Genomic DNA, 19,982 nt, shown 5'->3' with positions numbered 1-19,982 from the left:
AACACTGGACAAAAAGTTTAGACAATTCTATTTTATTTAAAAACATTGCTAAACTTATCAATATGCATAACATAAATAAGAATAGTAAATTTAATTAGATAAAGTAAAAGAATTAGAAAATAACAGAACCACCCAAACTGGTTGGCTCAGTGGCTAGAGCATCGGCCTTTGGACTGAAAGGTTCTGGGTTAGATTCCGGTCAAAGGTATGTACCTTAGTTGCAGGCACTTCCCCATTAGGAGGTGTGCAGGAGGCAGCTGATCGATGTTTCTCTCCCATCAATGTTTCTGAGTCTCTATCCCTCTCTCTTCCTCTCTGTAAAGAAATCAATAAAATGTATTTTTAAAAAATAAAATAACAGAACCATATTTTTGTTTCTAGGAAGACAGAGGAAATACTCAACCCCTTTTCATCAAATGAAGATACCTAAGCATGAATTGTACAGTGTTTGCTTTTGTATCATAAAAGTATACTTATTGTGAATAATTTTTTATCTCCTCAAAGGAATAATTATTTTATTTTTTAATATTTGTATTGTTTTCAGAGAGGAAGAGAGAGGGAGAGAGAGAGAGAGAGGAGAGAGAGAGAGAGAGAGAGAGAGAGAGAGAGAGAGACAGAGAGAGAGAGAGAGAGAGAGAGAGAGAGAGAGAGAGAGAGAAACATCAATGATGGGAGGGAATCATTGATTGGCTGCCTCCTGCACACTCTACCCTGTGAATTGAATCTGCAACCCGGGCATGTGCCCTGACTGAAATCAAACTGTGATCTCCTGGTTCATAGGTTGGTGCTCAACCACTGAACCATGCCAGCCTGGCAATGGAATAATTATTTTAAAAATAAAGTTGCCATTTTCCATCATAATGTCATTGGAAATTATATATTAAATAGGGTGCATTTAAAATAGACTAAATAAACTGGGTAAGTGGCTGAATTTTGTTCAGTTCATGGTCTGAGGTGATTGTGTATAGCAATGTTAATACCCTTCTTAACACTTGTTCCTTTGAATTAATAATATTTAAAGATTTTCCATTCTTTGTTACTTCTCTAAAATGGCAATCTACTTTATCTACTGACCAGTAAAGTTTAGACTTCACCAAGAAGAAAAAAACACACCACTATATTTGGAGGGTGTTGCTATTATTAAAAGAGTTCAATAAGACATAATAGATATGTAAATAGATAGATATATATTCTGTTTAAATTAATTAAATTCTATGAATAATAAAGAAATAAGACCCTGGAAACAGCAAAGAGTATTAGTGGCTGTTTAATGGAATATTCATGAAATAAAACTTAAAAAGAAATTGACAGAAAATTGTAAAATTAAATAATGTTTCCTGTATTGGTTGAGATAAATAAATTTTAATTGCTTCTAACATAATTAGTATGACTGGATTTCACTGCATTTATTCAGCAAGTAGTTGAGTGAGTACAAACAAGCAAGCAGCACATAATACAATAAAAACAAACAAACTGGTTTTCTAAAGTTTCTAAGGCCATTAAATCCATTTTTAAGAATAAAAATGAATCTATTTTCCATATGAGAGCTTTCTAAAACAGGGACCACATACTGGCATCACAAGGATGAAAACTACGGTAGCTGTAGAAAGTTTTTATCTTGCATTTTGTGGCTGTTGGCCTATGCTTCCAAATTGTGCAAATAACATAAAAACCCAGACTTTCAATTTCTAATAAAAATCTTGAGGTTAAGAAGTGGGACAACATGGCAGTGGTCACTTAGATCTCTTAAACATCCAGAGCACATGTTTGTGAGTTGTCCTTGCCCAGAGAATCTGGTGCATGTCATGGATTAGGGGCCGGGCCTGTGTGGCAGGAAGAGGCCGCCTGCTCCCTCGTACCACCATAGATAAAACAAGTGGCTGATGAGAATAGGTTCAGCCATTTCAATACTTCTGAATGCTGGTAGCTGCTACGGAGATTTCTTCTGAAGTTAGTTGGGAAGGAAACCAGTTTTAGATGAGATTTAAGTCAGATGAATCAAGTTAAGCATTCAAAAATAAAAATTCTAGCCAAAGCCAGTTTGGCTCAGTGGATAGGGCATCAGCTTGCAGACTGAAGGGTTCTGGGTTCGATTCTGATCAAGGACATGTACCTTGGTTGTGGGTGCATCCCCAGTGGGCAGTGTGCAGGAGGCAGCTGATTGATGTTTCTCTCTCATAGACATTTCTGGCCTTCTATCCCTATCCCTTTTCTTCTGTGGAAGATCAATGGAATATATATTTTTTAAAATTCTATGGACTAGAAAATTTCAATGTATTGAAGAATATATGGTAGAGTCCAATAAGAAAACATAAAAACATTCTCAGTATGTACAAAGAGCATTTAATGGTCTCTCTTTAGACTGCTAACCAAAATGCATAAATATAGACATCCACTTTTAAGCCCCTCCTCTCTATTTATGTACAATTACCAAATAATTAACAAAATATACAAATAGGCATAAAAGAAAAAAAAAGTCAGGCAACTTTTATATATATATATATATATATATATATATATATATATATATATATATATCAAGTCAGGGAAAGAAAAATAATCCCAAAGCATATTTTAATTATTTTTTAAATAAAGAATCACCATGAACCATTTTCTTTTACCTTACTTTTATATTAGTTTTAGTTTATTTTTATAATTAAGATTAAGGAAAAATTGTTATGGTGTTAATAAACATTTGCCATTACATAAAAACCTTCACTACTTCCTTTCAGCTAAAAATTCCTCCTGCAACATGTATTCAGAGTTTGAATGCGGAAACGGAGAGTGTATTGACTACCAACTCACCTGTGATGGCATTCCTCATTGTAAGGATAAATCCGATGAAAAACTGCTCTACTGTGGTAAGTGTCCAATAGATGACTCGTTCTTTCAGAGAGAAGTTTGGAATTGTTTTTATACTTTTTTGTTGGTTTTCTCCATTTGGTTTATATGTCTGATTTTCTTCATGTGTCTCTTTAACATGTAGATCTAAGGCAAGTGATTTGGCTTTGCCCTGGTTCAACTGGAGTCCTTTATTTCTTTTCCATTAGCATTGGTATTCATTAAAGACTTTTCTCGTGGTTTTCCATCATGAAGAGAAAATTTAAATATAGCTGGAGCCTGTCTTTTGAGCTCTCTTGTTACTCATCTTTAGCAATAGGTTCCAGATTCACATTCTTAAAAGTGTACATCAGAAATATCAGTTATCAGTGAACATTGCAGTTTAAATTTGAAGCAAAGGTCCATCGTCAGGCAATAGCATGTTGATTTATATCAAAGTCTTGCCTATTTTATTTTTGCCTCCAGGACTGACCCAGGGCTAGTGTTCCTAGATGCAAAGTCTGTTTGTTCTAGCCACGGTCTCCATGGAGCATGGAGGTCTGTGCCTCTGTAGGTGACACCAATTAATAGCCTTTCCCTCTGCCTTGGGAGCAGATATTGGCTTTTTGACTCTAGTAAACAATTGATATTTGCCTTCACTGCAGCAATGTTTTTCCTGGAAATTTGTGTCTGTGCAACCATGCAGAGTTATTATAGAATTGATTCAGATTATTTCTAAACTGATCTGATTTATTTCTGTGCTACAAAATAATACTATTGGTGTTGTATGCTCTGTAAAATTTAGAAATTAATATCTGGAATTGCAATATTTGGTTTCTACTTTTCTGCTTTGTTATATTATTTGGATAATAAACATACCTAAATATTCAATGTAATGTTAAAACAAGAGGGAGATGGACCTTGCTAAATCCACAGGCAGTTCTTTCACACTTTTGCATTGCACAATAACATAGCATCAGTGAAAATGATGGTCACACGTTATTTGTGTATGATTAATCTGTAACTAAAATATTAGGTAATTTGTCTCAAATGACATATTTGCTTGAATGAACAACCATACCCTATACACTATGAAAACATTAAGTAAAACATATAATAATAATCAGCTTACAAATTTCCATTTATTATGAATTAGCTTGAGAATGTATTTTTACATTATTTTCATCTTAGAAGTCAGATTCTATTTGTTTGAGCAGAAATTAGCAAACTTTTTTTTTTAAAGGGCCAGTTTTGTGGGATGTATGTGCTATCTGCCCCATGTGACCTATTTAAAAAGAATAGTTTGCAATCCTTTAAAAGCGTAAAAACTTTTCTCAGCTGCAGAGTCATAATAAGAAAACAAGCTGATGGGCTTTGGGCTATATAGTTTGACAGCATCAGATACAGATTCTAAGCTTTGGAATCATACCCGAGGTTGCATCTTTGTTCCCAAACCTCCTAATGTGTGACTAGTGTGAGCAAGTGTATTACTTCTCTGTATTTTAGTTTCTAGCTATAAAATAAACTTAGCTCTAATTGAGAGCATTAAGTAAAAAATATATGTATTTACATATGTTCAATACAGAGCCTGGCACAAAATTAGCATGCAGTAAATGGCAGCTACTATTATTGTAAGTGTTACCTTCTTCCCTAAATCAGGAGACGCTCACTAGAGTAAATAAAATTCAGAAGGCAGTTCTTCTTAGAAAATTCTGGTAGACAGTTTTAGATGATCTTTATGAGAAAGTTATGGATAGTTGGGTGACTTGGATTCAGTGATTCAGGAATATATGTTTTGCTACGTTTTGTTTCTTGATATAAAATCCCTGCAGGATGCAAAGTAGATAGGAAGTAGGTGTCAGAGTGTCTTTATTGCTGTAGAGGTAGAGATTTACTTATTCAAAATACGTGGCTTTTGTTTATTTCTGTGCTGACTGATGCCAGAAACAATAATGAGGGTATAATTTGAAGAGATCTTCAAGTATGAATCACTGAAACTAAAATACTTCATCAAACACTGCTAATCCGTATCTTCTACACTGCTCAGCACTTGTTTTATAGACCCACAGTCCAGTCATTATGAGTGAGATCTCATCGATGATTTTATTTCTGTAAGAGTTTTTTTTTTTTTTTTATAAGACCTTCAATTATGTGTTTTTATTTTTATTCTTAAGAAAACAGAAGCTGTCGAAGAGGTTTTAAGCCTTGCTACAATCGTCGTTGCATTCCTCATGGCAAGTTATGTGATGGTGAAAATGACTGTGGAGACAGCTCTGATGAGCTGGATTGTAAAGGTAAATATATGTTGCATTAGTCTATCTATTATTACATTAATTTATCCCAGAACTTATCCAAAGTCCATTCTTTAGAGCACTATGGTTTCACCCACTTGATGTATAACACGTACCAAGATCTGTGGATCACACCCTTGGAAGGGAGTTAATAGAATTAATTGAAAATCATGATTATATTCTCAGGTGCTAGTTTCTATTATTTTGCTCACTTTCAAACTTTTGTTACCTCTCACCTCTTCAGGTCTGCATCCTTGTTTATTGGACATTTCTATCAGAAGGTGTAATACTGAATTTACTGCTCCAAAGTGTTCCTTTTTATTTATTAATTCTGTTTCACATATGAACTAATCATTTTCTTAATGAATGGACAGGAAACATTGGTATTATTATCCACTATATTTCATCACCCACATGTCCGGTCATCAATAAATCTTCCAATTCTTTGCAATAGTTTCCCTTTCAATCTACTTTGAACCTGGATTAACAGAGTAACCCTTTAAATCATCTCCCTGTCCCTGCTGTTTCTAATGAATCCCAACATTGTGAGTCATGCTACCACATTTAAGGTTTTCCCACAGTGACCCCTAGGACAGATCAGTAAGTCAGACTTCCTGTGCTAGAATCCCAGCCCCAACACTGACCGCGTGACTTTGGATAAAATAGTAATCTGTGCCTCAGTTTTCCAAACTGTGAGAGAAGACAGTTAAATGACCACATTGCCGTTAAATAAACTTAGAACAGAACTTGGCATCTAGAAAATGCTATGAAATATTTGCCTTAAAAAATCACTGCCTGATTAAAAAACACAAATGAAGGTTCAATGTTTGCAGAATCAATGACAAGTTTTTAGTTTAAGATTTAAGGTCTCCTAAAGGCTGGACTCAACCAATATTTGCAAACTAATTTCCTTTCAAAAACCTTTGCATTCATTGAACACACAGTACTGGGTAAAATGTATTAAGGACTGAAACATAAAATTAAATGCCTGTCCTCAAGGAATTTAAACTCTATGTGAAATATGGTTATTTAAAAAGATGAAGATGTACATAAAGTTCTATGATTGTACATATTAGAATTTCTTTTGGCTTGGAAATATCTTGAAATATTTATAGACTGGATTAAATTTAAACTGTTCTAAAAAAAGAAATTAAATAAATTTAATTTGTCTTAAACTATAAATACAGTGGAATGAGCAAGACAGAAGAGAATTCTGAGTAGAGGGATTAATATTGAAAACTGCAAGTAGTTTAATATGACTAGCACCAGGCCAGGTTGCATATTAGAAAGCGGTAAAAAAAAAAAAAAATGAGGCAAGTTTGAGGAAGAAGGCAAGATATGAAAGTTTGTTTGTGCCATGTTAAGCCGTGTTAAGGAAATTGACTTTATTCTGTAGTTATCAGAGTGTTGCTGAAGGTTTAAAGCAGTCCCCAAAGATTAAAATTTACACTTAAAAAAATTAAAAAGTGCAGTGACTGTGTGAGTGAAAGCTATAATGCTGATAGGAAAGACAAAACAGGAGGCTATCACAGAGGCCAAAGCTAAGAGTAACAGCATTTTAAAAGGGAGCTTACCCCCTCTTCAGGTCCGCCTCCCTGTTTATTGGCCATTTCTACCAGAATGTGTCATACTGAATTTACTGCTCTAAAATAGCCAGTCTTCTTGGATGGTAAACATAGAAAAATCATGGGAAAGAATAGAGAAATTTTGTGGAATTGTTTGCCTGTTTTAAAATTATCACATACTTTGTTATTTTTTTAAAAATTTGTTTTTGTAGGGCTTTTGTTTGTGTGGGACAGGATGAGATAATAAGGGTAGTTGCGTTCTGAGCAAGGAGCAGCTGCAGACATTGTGATGGAACTGTTCCAAAGACTTACAGATAGGCATAGGACTGAACCTCAGCTAGTAGATTAGACCAGATGTATTGATTTGAGGCTATTAAAGAGAGAAAGCCCAGAGGATGTATGGAGTGATCATTTTAAGGAAGTGCATTAAAATTGCCTGTTGAATTTAAAATTAAAGACACTTATTTAAAAAGGGGGTGGGAGTTATAGGCCTAGAGACGTAGAGAATATTTTTTATAAGAAACTATTTTTTAAGAAAGTAGGATCAGTTAGCATTGTAAAGTGTTACAAAGTAGTCAAGAGTGCAGGCATAGACTGAAGTGCCCATTGTAATGACAAATCGGAGAAAATCTCTTGGTTATCTTCATGCAATTCAAGTCAATGGAATGATGAGGAAAAGCCAGTCACATTAAATTGTGGCAGAAAATATATGGTAAGGAAGTAAGCACAGTGAATATGGACTCTTTTTTTTAGAAAAGATTGCTGGTAAAGAAAAAGTGAGAAGTACATGTGTAATAAGAAGGTTATGCAAAATTAGAAAGGTAGGCAGACTGCACACATTATTTTGTAGGCAGAAAATGATTGGGAAGTTTGTTGTCTTAGACCAGGGGTCTTCAAACTATGGCCCTCGGGCCACATGCGGCCGCAGAGGAGTCTGATCTGGCCCGCCAGGTTTTTTGGGCAATGAGCGCAGCCGAGGTGTTACAGTAGGAATTAGTAGTTCATATAGTCCGGCCCTCCAGCTCTCTGAGGGACCGTGATCTGGCCCCCACTTTAAAAAGTTTGAGGACCCCTGTCTTAGACTCTGTGACCTTGGTCAAACATTTGGGTCGTTTGCCATCTAACACACTATAGTATATAGGAAGAGCCAAGTACATTTTCAAATTAAGTCAACTATTATTTTATATCACCTATAAAAGGTTAAAAATGATAAATTGCTATGCAATACTGGCAGTGAAAACAGGAAAATAGATAAGCATTGGGAAAAAAGGAGGATGGGATACTTGGAGACCAGAAAGTGGATCTGTTGGATGACCTGTTTGCAGGCAGGAGAAGAGAATATAATAGAGACATTATGTCTGGATAAAGGTACAAATATCAAGTTAGAATATGCAGGAACGAACAGTAAATACAGAAACTGGATCTTAAAGCAAAATTCATAAAATAACCATAAGAATTTAATAAGTTGCTGTGGGTTTTCTTGGAAAATTATTTTTCTTTCAAAAGTGGTAAATAAATTAGTGTGTTTGGGTTCATAAAACACAGTCCCTAGTACACACTAGGTGTTTATTAAATTCTTATGTGGCTCTTTGCAGCAATAAGTCTTCCAGAATATAAAGATAAGTTTTTTTTGTTCCTAATGACATCAGTGCAGGCTGCTGAATAACAATAAAATAATTTCAAGTGTGCTTTTCCCTTTGTTAGTCTAACCTCTGATTTCTGTGCTATAACCATCCTGGCAACACACTCACAGAACTGCTGCATTTGTGTGTTTCTGTCAAAACTTTTCTTTTGTGCTAATAATAGGGAATTTATAACAATTTGATATCTCAAAAGACAACAGTAACAAACTCTTTTTCCTTGACATTCTTCCTTTATCATGTAGGACACTTGAAACTAAAAATGCTCATGGAAGCTCAAGTACTAGTGCCTACTAAAAATTAATAAATTTAAGTAAATGGACTAGCCCCTTTAAAATAAATAAAGGGATCATTTTTTTAATGAAAAGTAACATCATAGTTGCATCATTTAGATTTGATTTTTATCTCATGTTAAATTTGTTCACACAGTGTCCCTATTGGGGCATTTTACACCACAGGGGACATACTTGCATGGGTCCATTTTCCATAAGTCAGGTTATCTTATAAATCAGTGATTTAGATATGTGTCTATCAAACACTTGCATACTTCCAGTTCCTAAAAGATGGGAAGGAAAAGGAGCATGGGAGGACTCAGGGAGAATGGAAAAGAATTCACTTTTCACTCCTCACTTCAGTTGTCAGTGAAACATGGGATGCCATGCTTTGCTGTCTGTATGCATACACATGCACAAACCACCTATTATGTTTTAATGTAAATAAAATAAAAAGTAAAAAATTAAATTCATACAATAAAAAATTGATATGCCCAGGGAAATTTTGACAGGCTACAGAGGAAGGCTACAGTGGAATCATCTGCAAATTATTTGAAGTACTATTACATGTGTTTGTTTAGTTTATATGCTAATATTACTAGCATTTAATATTACTACATTTTTTTTTACAAATTTGTTTATTTATCCAATAATTTATTTACAGAGTGAAATGGGCATTATAAGGAATTATGTGTGGTTTCTTCTCCTTTGGAGGAAAAGCAAAATCCCAAATCCTCATAAATCTTTTATTTCTGTCCCTTTACAGCTATTTTTTCAATGACTGAAAGCTTTAGACAGCAGGCCATCTGGCGGATCTGAGAAGTTGTTCAGAGACTCTGTCATTCTGTATTCCTTTTCTGGGTGTGTGAGTGGTTGAGTGAATATATTCAGAGAGAGTACATGAAATCTCTCCTTTCCTCCCTGAGATGAATATAGATACTACCTGTGGGACATACTTGAACTTCCTAGGGCGACCTGGACACCTTCGGGGGGAGTGGAGAGCTAGGAAGTTCTGAAGATACCTAGAGAGGACATTTGTGTTTGCTTTTAAATAAGTTCATAAAAAAACAAAAAATAAACAAAAAAAAAACCCCCACAACTTTGAAGATTTCACAAACAACAAGTTAAAGGAAAAAGATAAGCGTGCCCAGAGAAGAAACCATCATTCCTCTGGGCTTGCATACACTTAACAACCATGCAGTCCATGAAATAAAAACTGAGGTGGGAAAGGAAACAGAAGAGACACAGCAGCGCCTCCCCCTTTGCCAGATTATAGGCCTTTGCCACGGACTGGGGGGCAGTGCTGGAAGACAAAAGGCTGCCTTAGGTTATGTGGGAGGAGTGTCCTCAGAAGCACAAAAATACTGGCCCATCTTATGTCTTTCCTATCTCAGTGAATATTTTAACTGCCATGGAGAAAAGAAAGTGGGTAAGATGATAACATTAGGGCAGTGTGTGGGGGAGTGTGTTACTTCTCTCTTGCTGCTACTTCTGATCTGCAGCCGCTCCCAGGTGGCCTTTGTAGGTGTGGCTGTGGTGTTGTGCTGGTGTGGCTGTGGTGTTGGCAGCCCCAGTCTGTAGGCTTCCTTTTCCTTTTGGACTCTGTGGAGGGAGAAGTCTAGTATTTCCCACTCGGCTTATCTTTTATTGGAATTTTTTTTTTCTTCCTGTTTCTCTTTTTCAGGACTTGTAGCCTGAGGAAAATTTTCAGAAAGCTTTCATACTCACTTGACAAATTAGTGATTCCGGCATCTTTCTCTCTCAAACTTCACCCCAGGGTGAAAGGCATTTCAATGCTTGACTAATCAAAATAAGCATGAAATAGGAATTTAGTTGAGGGAACAGAGAGGAAGGGGAGAAGAAGAGGCATTTGTTTATTTATCCAATAAAGTTTCTGTAAATCCCGTGGATGTGTTCTATCATGGGTCTTGCCTTCCTTGCTTACAAATGCTGGCCATGTTAGCCAGCATTTGCCCTTGCTGCTTATGAAATTCTGCAACCACTTAGTTTGTCTAATTCGGTTGCCACTTATCAGCCTGTTTAACTCTCTGGTGGTTCCCAAACTCTATACAAAGTCATGGACTCTGCAGAAACAGTATTTGTGGTAAAATAATCTTTTGTTCCTATTTGCACACACTCCTAGGCCTCCTCACCAAGATTCAGAGTTTATTTTTGATTGGGAATAGGGGAGAAAAATGACTCCTGCAAATATTCTACCCTCTACTCAGTTCTCCTGGCTCCCAGCCTTATCTATTTTTCAGTGCCTGTCTTTTAATATCATCTCCTAACCAATCTTCTGATCTTCAAAGTAAGAGTTTCTTTTCATCTAGACAGAGTTCCTCTCCTTATATCTTTTGCCTTCTCACAATTCCACCCAACACTGTGTTCTACTTACACAACATTTCCCTCTTTCTAAAAGTCATTCTTTGCTCCTCCTTCCACCTGAAAGCCCCCAACGCTGTTGTTGAAACTTCATTTTTGTGAAAACCCTGAATCTCCGGGCCTTTGTCTGAAATCCACCTCCATGTTCATGAGTCATAACTTGCCTCTTCACTCTGCCTGCCACCAGACCCCTCAGATTGATTCCCTGTCACATACACAGAAGATTGTCTGTGGAAGCTTGGAGGGAGATGGAAATAGCAGAATGGGGTGCGATGGTCCCCACTGAGATCCTTCTGGCATCCTAAACTCTAACTACATATGGAACTTCACGTGTACTATGAGATAAATCTTTGTAGGCTTTGTATGAACTCTAGTATTACCACTACCTTAAATATTGTTTCACAGAGAAATTATTTCTGTCTTCTAAATAAAGGGATTATAAACAATCTTTTATAACTCAACCTCTTAATAGCAGACTGCTGATAGATGGTACATCAGAAATAAATGTAAAAGCTTGTCATCATTATTTTCCATGTTATATATTCTACTTACTTTTCCACTGAAAAGTGTTCAATGTGAAACATTATAGAGCAGAATATGGAAAAGACCTTGCTTTTTTTAGACATAAAAGAAAAATATCTATTCTTTTTCTGTTTGGAGCAATGTTTTTTATCTACTCATAATAGCATTGTTTGTTTCACATGATAAGAAGTTATTTTAATAAAGAAAACAGTGAAGCAATTATAATTGCAAATTGTCAATAAAACATTTATTTTAATTATCATTGAACACAAATAATGATAGAATTGCAAGACAATTAAACATAATAAGTGCAGTGCATTATGAAATACAAGTGACATACAATCCCTCGAGTAAAATTTGCATATTTTAAGATAGCATTTTAACCATTTGCAATTGATATAATTTCTATTTATAATTAAATAGGCTTTTAAAAGTATCAACACTAGTAAAAGTATCATAATCAAAGAGCCCTTCAGGTTTTGCATCAACCTAATCAACCTGTGGAAGTTTAAATCTGGAATAAAAATCTCACCGAAGTTAATGGAACACACATAGCATGCCATGCATCTGTTCACAGCATACTGCCGGAAGCCATTATATGGTAATGAATGTGTAAGCAAGATAGAAAGGAATGTAGGAATAAAAATAAGCTATTCTGTACCAAGTTTATATAATGACAGTAGCATATTGAAACTGGTTTTTACCTCAGCCTCCCAGGGACTTGGAAAGCCATATCTTCTAAAAATAGACACTCATAAGAACACATTTATGTTTCTTGGCCTGAGGCATCCATATTTCCTGTACCAAATGTTACTGATATGTCCATGAAAAGGAGTATGTCACCTAACAGGGATGACTTTCCAGCAGTACTGAGTACTCTGAGTACTCAAGGTCATGGTCAGTGATTTCTCCCTCTCAGACAGTCTCTGCCTGGCCATCTCTCTTTATCATAGCAGGGAATGTTCTCCTTCTTAGCCACCAGGCTGGGGTTTCCTGTAAGCTCTGAATCATGCATTTCCTTAGTGTCAGAACTTTGCTCTGTTGAAGTTGGAGGAAGAGAATTTTCTGCAACATTCCATTGTTTTTGTAGGTTGCCTTAGTCCTGGAATGGTATTATCATGGTAAACAAAGCTCAATTCCTATTGTCCTGGACTCTACAATTTAGTGAGGGAGCAGATACATAAACAGGAAGTTGCAGTGCAGTACTGGAAGTACCAAAACAGAAGGCAGAATTGTGTCACAGGGGAGGATCCAAGATCCATCAACTCAAGGTTGTGGGGTGGGTGCCAAAGGTCAGGTTTAACTTCTCAGACTTAAAAACACAAAACCAAACAAATTACAGGAATTACATTAAAACAAAATGTTAAAGCAAGAAATCATATTTTATTTCCACTTTCTACTAATTGATTTACCTGTCTTTCTAGTTTCAACCTGTGCCACTGTTGAGTTCCGCTGTGCAGATGGGACCTGCCTTCCCAGATCAGCACGATGCAACCAGAACGTGGATTGTGCAGACGCTTCGGATGAGAAGAACTGCAGTAAGACAGTCTGCTCCTGTTCTGTTGCTCATGCCTGCGCACTCTTGGCATTGCACTGAACACTGTCCTACTTTTCACTGAACCTTGTCCGGAATTGATATGTAATTAACCCCTGTTGTGAAGAATAATTGCTTATTTACTTCTTCAATTAAGCTAACTTGTCTTGTCTCTATGACCTATACAGAAGGTTGATAATTATTGCCTCTGAGGTATTGTTCATTTTTCTGTTTACCCCCTTGTAGATAACACAGACTGTACACACTTCTATAAACTTGGAGTGAAAACCACAGGGTTCATAAGATGTAATTCTACCTCCCTGTGTATTCTGCCAACCTGGATATGTGATGGCTCCAATGACTGTGGAGACTATTCAGATGAATTAAAATGCCCAGGTAATTCTAGAAAAACAAAACTAAACAAACAAACAAACAAAAATAGGCTTTGCTTTGAAGATTTGGAGGTTAGTTGTATAGGATACACTTTTTAATTTTTTGTTATAAATATTCAATTATAAGAATAAAACTTAAATATTCTAAAGATGCCACTTCATTTTTAAAAATTAATTGTAAAATGATACTCAAGAAAACTGCATTTGGATCAATTTCCTCTTTTAGTTCACCATTAAGCCTTTTAAAATTAGTGATTAAACTTAAAATGTGTAACCTATAGCTTTCATAAAAGTAATATATACTGAGAAAATTCTACTTATAGATTAAAGAGAGGAAGACTTTATTTCTCACTAATGGCTCTACTCAGTGTTATTTTTCAGTATGCATTGTCTGGTTAGAAAATTTGGTGCAATTTACATAATGTCTTTGCATAGTAGTGTACTAGTAAGTCTTATTATCATTACTGGGCCATGTTTACTATCCTGTTTCCCCAAAAATAAGACAGTGTCCTATATTAATTTTTGCTCTAGGTCTTATTTTCAGGGGATGTCATATTTTTTTCATGAAGAATAATTCAGTACACATTTATTGTTAAATGAAAATAAAGAAAATTTATTACCTGTATACGGTACAGTAGTATGGTAGTTGTCAACACAAACCAGACAAACTGTGAATCCTACAATATCAAGAATCTACTCATTTACTCAATGACAATCATGTCATCATCTTCTGGAACATCATCATAACAATCCAATTCCTGAATTTCCTGGTGAATTTCTTGTGACTCCATTTCTTTCAGAATCAGTGGACTAAATCTCTCATGTTTAGCAATAGCACTGCCTTTAAATGAGTACTTCTTGCCAAGGTAGCCTGCTTGCAGTGCATTTGCAATGCAACTGTAAGTGATTTTCTCCCATGAATTCTTCACCCAAGTCACAACTTCTTGTAGTTTAGGTTTCACAAAGTTTCCAAGCTGATTTCTCTCCATTCTATTTTCAATGTAGCCATTAATTTCCATGTACAAATTGCCTTTGAATGGCTTGTTTATTGTAATATCAAGAGTCTGGAGATAGGCCGTCATTCCTGCGGGAATCATTATCTGATCTATTTTTCTTTCATGAAGAAATGTCTTCATGTCTTTAGCATGGTGAGTGCTGGCTGCATCCCAGACTAGCAGACCTCTTTGGCTCCCTCGCATAACAAGTGGCAGCATTAAATCGACCCACTTCCTTATAACTGCTTGTGTGGCCCAGACTTTTTCAGTTTCAAGAATAAAAACGCCCAAAACACGCTCAATCTTTTCCTTCTTGCCCTTAGAAATGATTAAAAGTGGGATTTTAGTGCCATCCAAACGAATTGCCAAAATACAGGAAACACGTGCACTTTCTAAAGCAGTGGAGGGAATGTACACTAAGGAGGCACCCTGCTGTTCAATTGTTGTTTGAGATGATTGGCCCATAAACACTGCAGTTTCATCCATAGAAATCATGTTGGAAAGATTGTATTTAGAGAAGTCAGCATCATCAATAAAGGACTTGAATGCAAGTGCTCGCTTAATAACTTGAGTATCTTCCAACCTAAACAATATTGTAGATCTTCTTAAAGACAGTTCACTTCGCTGAAGGAAATTATCCAGCTAGTGTTGTGATGCTTTGAAGTCTTCGGGGGCTATGTCAAACTGTGGTGCCATTGCAAGGGCAAATTCTTGAATCTGAGCCCTCTTTACAACCAAAGCCTTTGCTCTCCTGTCAACAACCCATTCACAGATCAGGTCTTCCAGCTCGGAAAATAATGGTTGCGGACTGATCCACACTTGGCGCTTTTTAGCATTTCCCTTGTCCACTTGTTCAATGAGGTTATCATACTCTGCTCGCCATTTTTGGACCAATCGGATACTCAACATCTTCTCTTTGCAGAAAGCAGTAAGATTTTGGCCCCAAGAGTTTTCCACGATTCCTTTCTTGTACTCCATGGATTAGCTTTTTCTTTTTGCGCTCATTTCTAGGGATAAAAAAGAGGAATTGGGGTATCAAGGTCAGGGGAGGGGGATCACTTAAAATGACACAGGGGGCATCAGAGGGGGGAATCAAAATGGCACAGGAGAATCAGAGGGGGGATTACCATTTTAGTAACCCCTTTTGATCCCCCTGTGTCATTTTGATTGCCCCCTCTGATCCTCCTGTGTCATTTTAAGTGATCCCCCTCCCCCCACCCCTGTGCCACTGAACACCTTCACCAGACATCCCCCCTACCCCTTTATCAGACATTTACCCCCTGGGGCCTGCCTGGAGACTATCACTGGGCTTGCTGGGGTCTGGATCTGGGCTAGAGCAGGGTCTGCCACTGACAGAACCTTCAGTCATCATGAGGGCGGCCGCGAGCATCAGATAGTGTCACCAGAGACAGAACAGCTCTCACCACCTTTGCCTGTCCAGTCCGCTCTAATCCTCCTGTTCTTCTACATGCATCTGCGAAAGTTTCCTCCTCTCTCCTGCCCTGTGCTCACTCTGACCTCCGCTCCGCCCCCACACAGCAGTGATGTCAGGACTCCACATAAAGTCACAGGTTGCTAGACGCCAGTTGGGGCCGCCCTAGTTACCAGTTTACGGTAAATTAATTTTCATTCTGAGACAGAGCCTAGGGGGACCTTATTTTCGGGGGATGCCTTATATTTCACTCAGAAGGAAACCTATAAGTAGGTCTTATTTTCGAAGGATGTTTTATTTTCAGGGAAACACGGTAGTAGACAGGTATAATTAATCTTACTATTAATCATGTTTACCTACATAAACTCTGAAAAGTGCCACCTGCATTCTTAAAAAAATGCCTTTCATGAAAAGGTCACAGCCCTTTTTCTAACTGTTTGAAAAACAGTAAGCATAATGATCTGCAGGTCTATCCATACTGTCACAGAGTAAAATTTTCTTCCTTTTTATAGCAGAGTAATATTCCATTGTGTGAATGTAGCACAGCTTTTCTGTCCACTCTACTGATGGACACTTGGGCTGCTTCCAAATCTTTGCTATTGTAAATAATGCTTCACTGAACATTAGCGGTAAATATATCCTTTCAAATTACTGTTTCGGGTTTCTCTGAATAAATTCCCAGAAGTAGAATCACTCATAATGCAGTTCCATTTCCAATTTTTAGATGTAACTCTATACTGTTTTCCACAGTAGCTACATCAATTTTCATTCCCACCCACAGTGCATGAGGGTTTCCTTTTCTCCACATCTTTCCCAACGCTTGTTGTTTGTTGCTTTATTGATGATAGCTCTTCTGACAAATGTGAGGTGATATCTCACTGTGGTTTTAACTTGCATTTTTCTGATGATTAGTGCCATTGAGCCTCTTTTAATATGTATATTGGCCATCTGTATGTCCTCTTTGGAGAAGTGTCTATTCAAATCCTTTGTCCATTTAAAAATAAATATATATTTTTATTGATTTCGGAGAGGAAAGGAGAGAGAGAGATAAAACATCAATGATGAGAAAGAATCATTGCATTGATTGCTGCCTCCTGAATGCCCCCTACTGGAGATTGAGCCTGCAACCTTGAAATATCCACTCTTTGAGGTTATAATATAACAGTATTCCATAATCTAATATATATATAAATGTGTGTGTGTGTTTATATATTTTACAGAATAATTTCTCATACAAGTACTTTTTATCCTCATGATATTTCTGCAAGGTATAAAAATTGTAGATATTGTATTATAACTTGTTTTTCTTTCTTAAAATTGAGAAATTTTATTTGAATCTTGTTAAAGCATACTCAAACTATAGGACAGTAGTAATATCAAGTCCATACTTTGTAAGCAAAGATCTACTAATATTTTTATAATTAGGGAATTAAGAATATTTTCCACCTAAAATGATTATGTAGTCTTAGGCTCATTCACTTTATAACTTGATAGTCATTTCCATTATTTGGGTATAAACAGTTTTTCTCTTAATATAATCTTTCCTTAGATTTAATTAATATATCTTTCTAATTTCCTCTGATCTGTGCCAGTTTTTCAAGTTTGTTTGTTTTCACGACCTTGACATTCTTGAAGAGAACATTTTGGTTCCATTTTAAGTTTTCTATTTATTTGTCACCTATATTTCATAAGTCTAAGATTCATTAATTTTTGATACTACATTCTATATTTTGTCACAGTGCAAAACAAGCACAAATGTGAAGAAAATTATTTTGGTTGTCCTAGTGGAAGATGCATTTTGAATTCCTGGGTATGTGATGGTCAGAAAGACTGTGAAGATGGACTCGATGAATTACACTGTGGTGAGTGAGACATTGTTTTAACTTTATAAACCGGATTATTATTTATATACTGATGTCCACTTAGATAGGTATTTTATTCAAAATACGGAAAATTGGTTTAGCATCAATTTTTATTTTTGTTAAATAATATAAAATGGTATAGATTAAATATAACATAAAAACTTAAAACAAAGAATTACAGTCACCTGTTCTAGTCTTTCCTTTTAAACTTTTCTGTTTTTCTTAATTATGTCCATCAATTTAAATTATGTACTTATGTCTTAATTGTTTTACTTATTACTTTTAGATGGTAATAGATTTGTTTTCTAATATGAAAAATGAGGATTTAGCTCACACTATTTGTCAGACTCCTTCTACGTATAATTGACTATTATTATTCTAAATATATCTATTAATTGCGTGAATAACTTTAAATAATATATTTAAACCTGGAAACCTGGATTTCATCCTTCATCACCTACCATTTAATTTCTGTGTGTGTACATTTCATTTTACTTGGCAAGGTAAGAAAGCATTTTTAAAATTTATTTAATATGGTTTTGTTTTTATTCTCACCTGAGAATATATTTTATTGATTTGAGAGACAGAGGAAAAGGAGAGAGAGAGAGAGAGAGAGAGAGAGAATATAGATGTTATACAGAAACATGTATCAGTTGCCTCCTGAATGTTCCCTGACCAGGGATGAGGGGTTGGAGGAGCAAGGGCAAGACAAAAACTTTTGAAAATATTTTATAGTGTCAAGATAAAAATAAAAATAAAATATTTTTACAGCAATTTATATTTTGAGGACTTTAATTTGGAAGGGTTTTAGTTTTAGATCTTTCGTAGTTATAAAAAAGCTGAGTGGAAGAACAGGCTGAAGAGGGTAGAGAGCAATCACAAATCTGGCTTTGGAATTACAAGAGTGTTCTCTTTCTAATGCATATCTTGGTCATAACATACCAGATGCTCTGCCAATGAATTTGGATGTTATTAGTCAGACTTAAGATTTCTCAAGGGAGAGAAACAAAAACATCAAAATAATAAGTATGTATAGATGTGTTTAGCCATCAAGCTAAAACCCCCTCAGACACCTGATTTTTAAAAACAAAAATGTATGCTGATGTGTCCACCATATTGTAACTTTGGATATAATTTTTCTCTAATTGTTCAAAATATATTAAAAATTATAAAGAATAACTAGACCACTCCTGGAATATTTATTTTATATTTGTTCCTCTCACCACAGTTTTTTAACGGCAACCTGAAGGAGGGGAGTACCATCATCATGGCTAGCTTCAAGTCAAACCCTGTGAGAACTGTGGTGAAGGAACAATGTTGCTAACCCGGAAACTCAGAGGGAATATACAAGCTGTTGTCAAAATACACTGAGTGGCCAGATTGTTATGTGTTCAGAGATCATAATAATATATAATATTATTATGATGATATATAATCCTATATAATAAAAGGCTAATATGCAAATTGTCCCCTTGACCAGGAGTTTGATCTGCAGACAGGCTGACCAATGGCCCATGTCCCCTCCCCCTGGCCAGGCTGGACAGATCCTACACATGCATGAATTCATGCACTGGGCCTGAATATATACTGAGTGGCCAGATTATTATGTGTTCAGAGATAATAATGTCCACTCAGTGTATGATAGAGCTGTCACAGAGAAGAGGAATTTGCCTTGTTTTATTAAAGAATTGTTGATTTTAATAAAGTCTAAAGAAGAATGTTCTTACTCTCATATTTGTCCTAAGATGGTCCCAAATGTTTTCCTACAACAGACATTCTTGTTTGTTTTTTAGATTCTTCTTGCTCTTGGAACCAATTTGCCTGTTCTGCCCAGAAATGCATTTCCAAACACTGGGTGTGTGACGGAGAGGATGACTGCGGAGACGGGCTGGATGAGAGTGATAGTATTTGTGGTGAGCTAGTCCTTTTTGTTCTCACTCAGTTTTTACATGCATGTTACATATGTCCTATCTTATTAGAATACACAGAAGACCTTGTTTTCTACTTACCTTAGCATTAAATTTATTTATACCATTTATGTATCTGTTTTTATTATTTTTATGACAGTGTTATTCTTCTAATTTTATATATACAGTTGTTAATGTTTAGGGTTCTTTTTAATATTGACACAGTGAACATATCTGTAAAATTTATTTCTAGTCTTCAATGCTATTTTGGAATATATTTCAATAACTGGAATTATTTGGGTCAAGTGATCAAATTTTTATGGCTCTTAATATGTATTGTTAACTTGTCCTCCAAAAGTATACCAATT

General features: G+C 35.9%; 1 protein-coding gene across 1 annotated transcript in view; it reads left to right on the top strand.

Moving 5' to 3' along the window:
• Window positions 1-19,982, top strand: part of LRP1B (LDL receptor related protein 1B) — a 1,553,318-nt gene that overhangs the window by 1,283,163 nt on the left and 250,173 nt on the right. The window contains exons 46-51 of the mRNA XM_084892846.1: window positions 2,733-2,861; window positions 4,995-5,114; window positions 12,917-13,030; window positions 13,273-13,422; window positions 17,585-17,707; window positions 19,501-19,620. Coding sequence (XP_084748972.1) covers window positions 2,733-2,861; window positions 4,995-5,114; window positions 12,917-13,030; window positions 13,273-13,422; window positions 17,585-17,707; window positions 19,501-19,620 — 756 coding nt within the window. The remainder of the gene's footprint in view (window positions 1-2,732; window positions 2,862-4,994; window positions 5,115-12,916; window positions 13,031-13,272; window positions 13,423-17,584; window positions 17,708-19,500; window positions 19,621-19,982) is intronic.

The sequence above is a fragment of the Pipistrellus hanaki genome (assembly GCF_964339955.1).
Source record: "Pipistrellus hanaki genome assembly, chromosome: 8".
In the NCBI taxonomy this organism is placed as follows: domain Eukaryota; kingdom Metazoa; phylum Chordata; class Mammalia; order Chiroptera; family Vespertilionidae; genus Pipistrellus; species Pipistrellus hanaki.
This window is presented reverse-complemented; position numbering and strand designations above follow the sequence as displayed.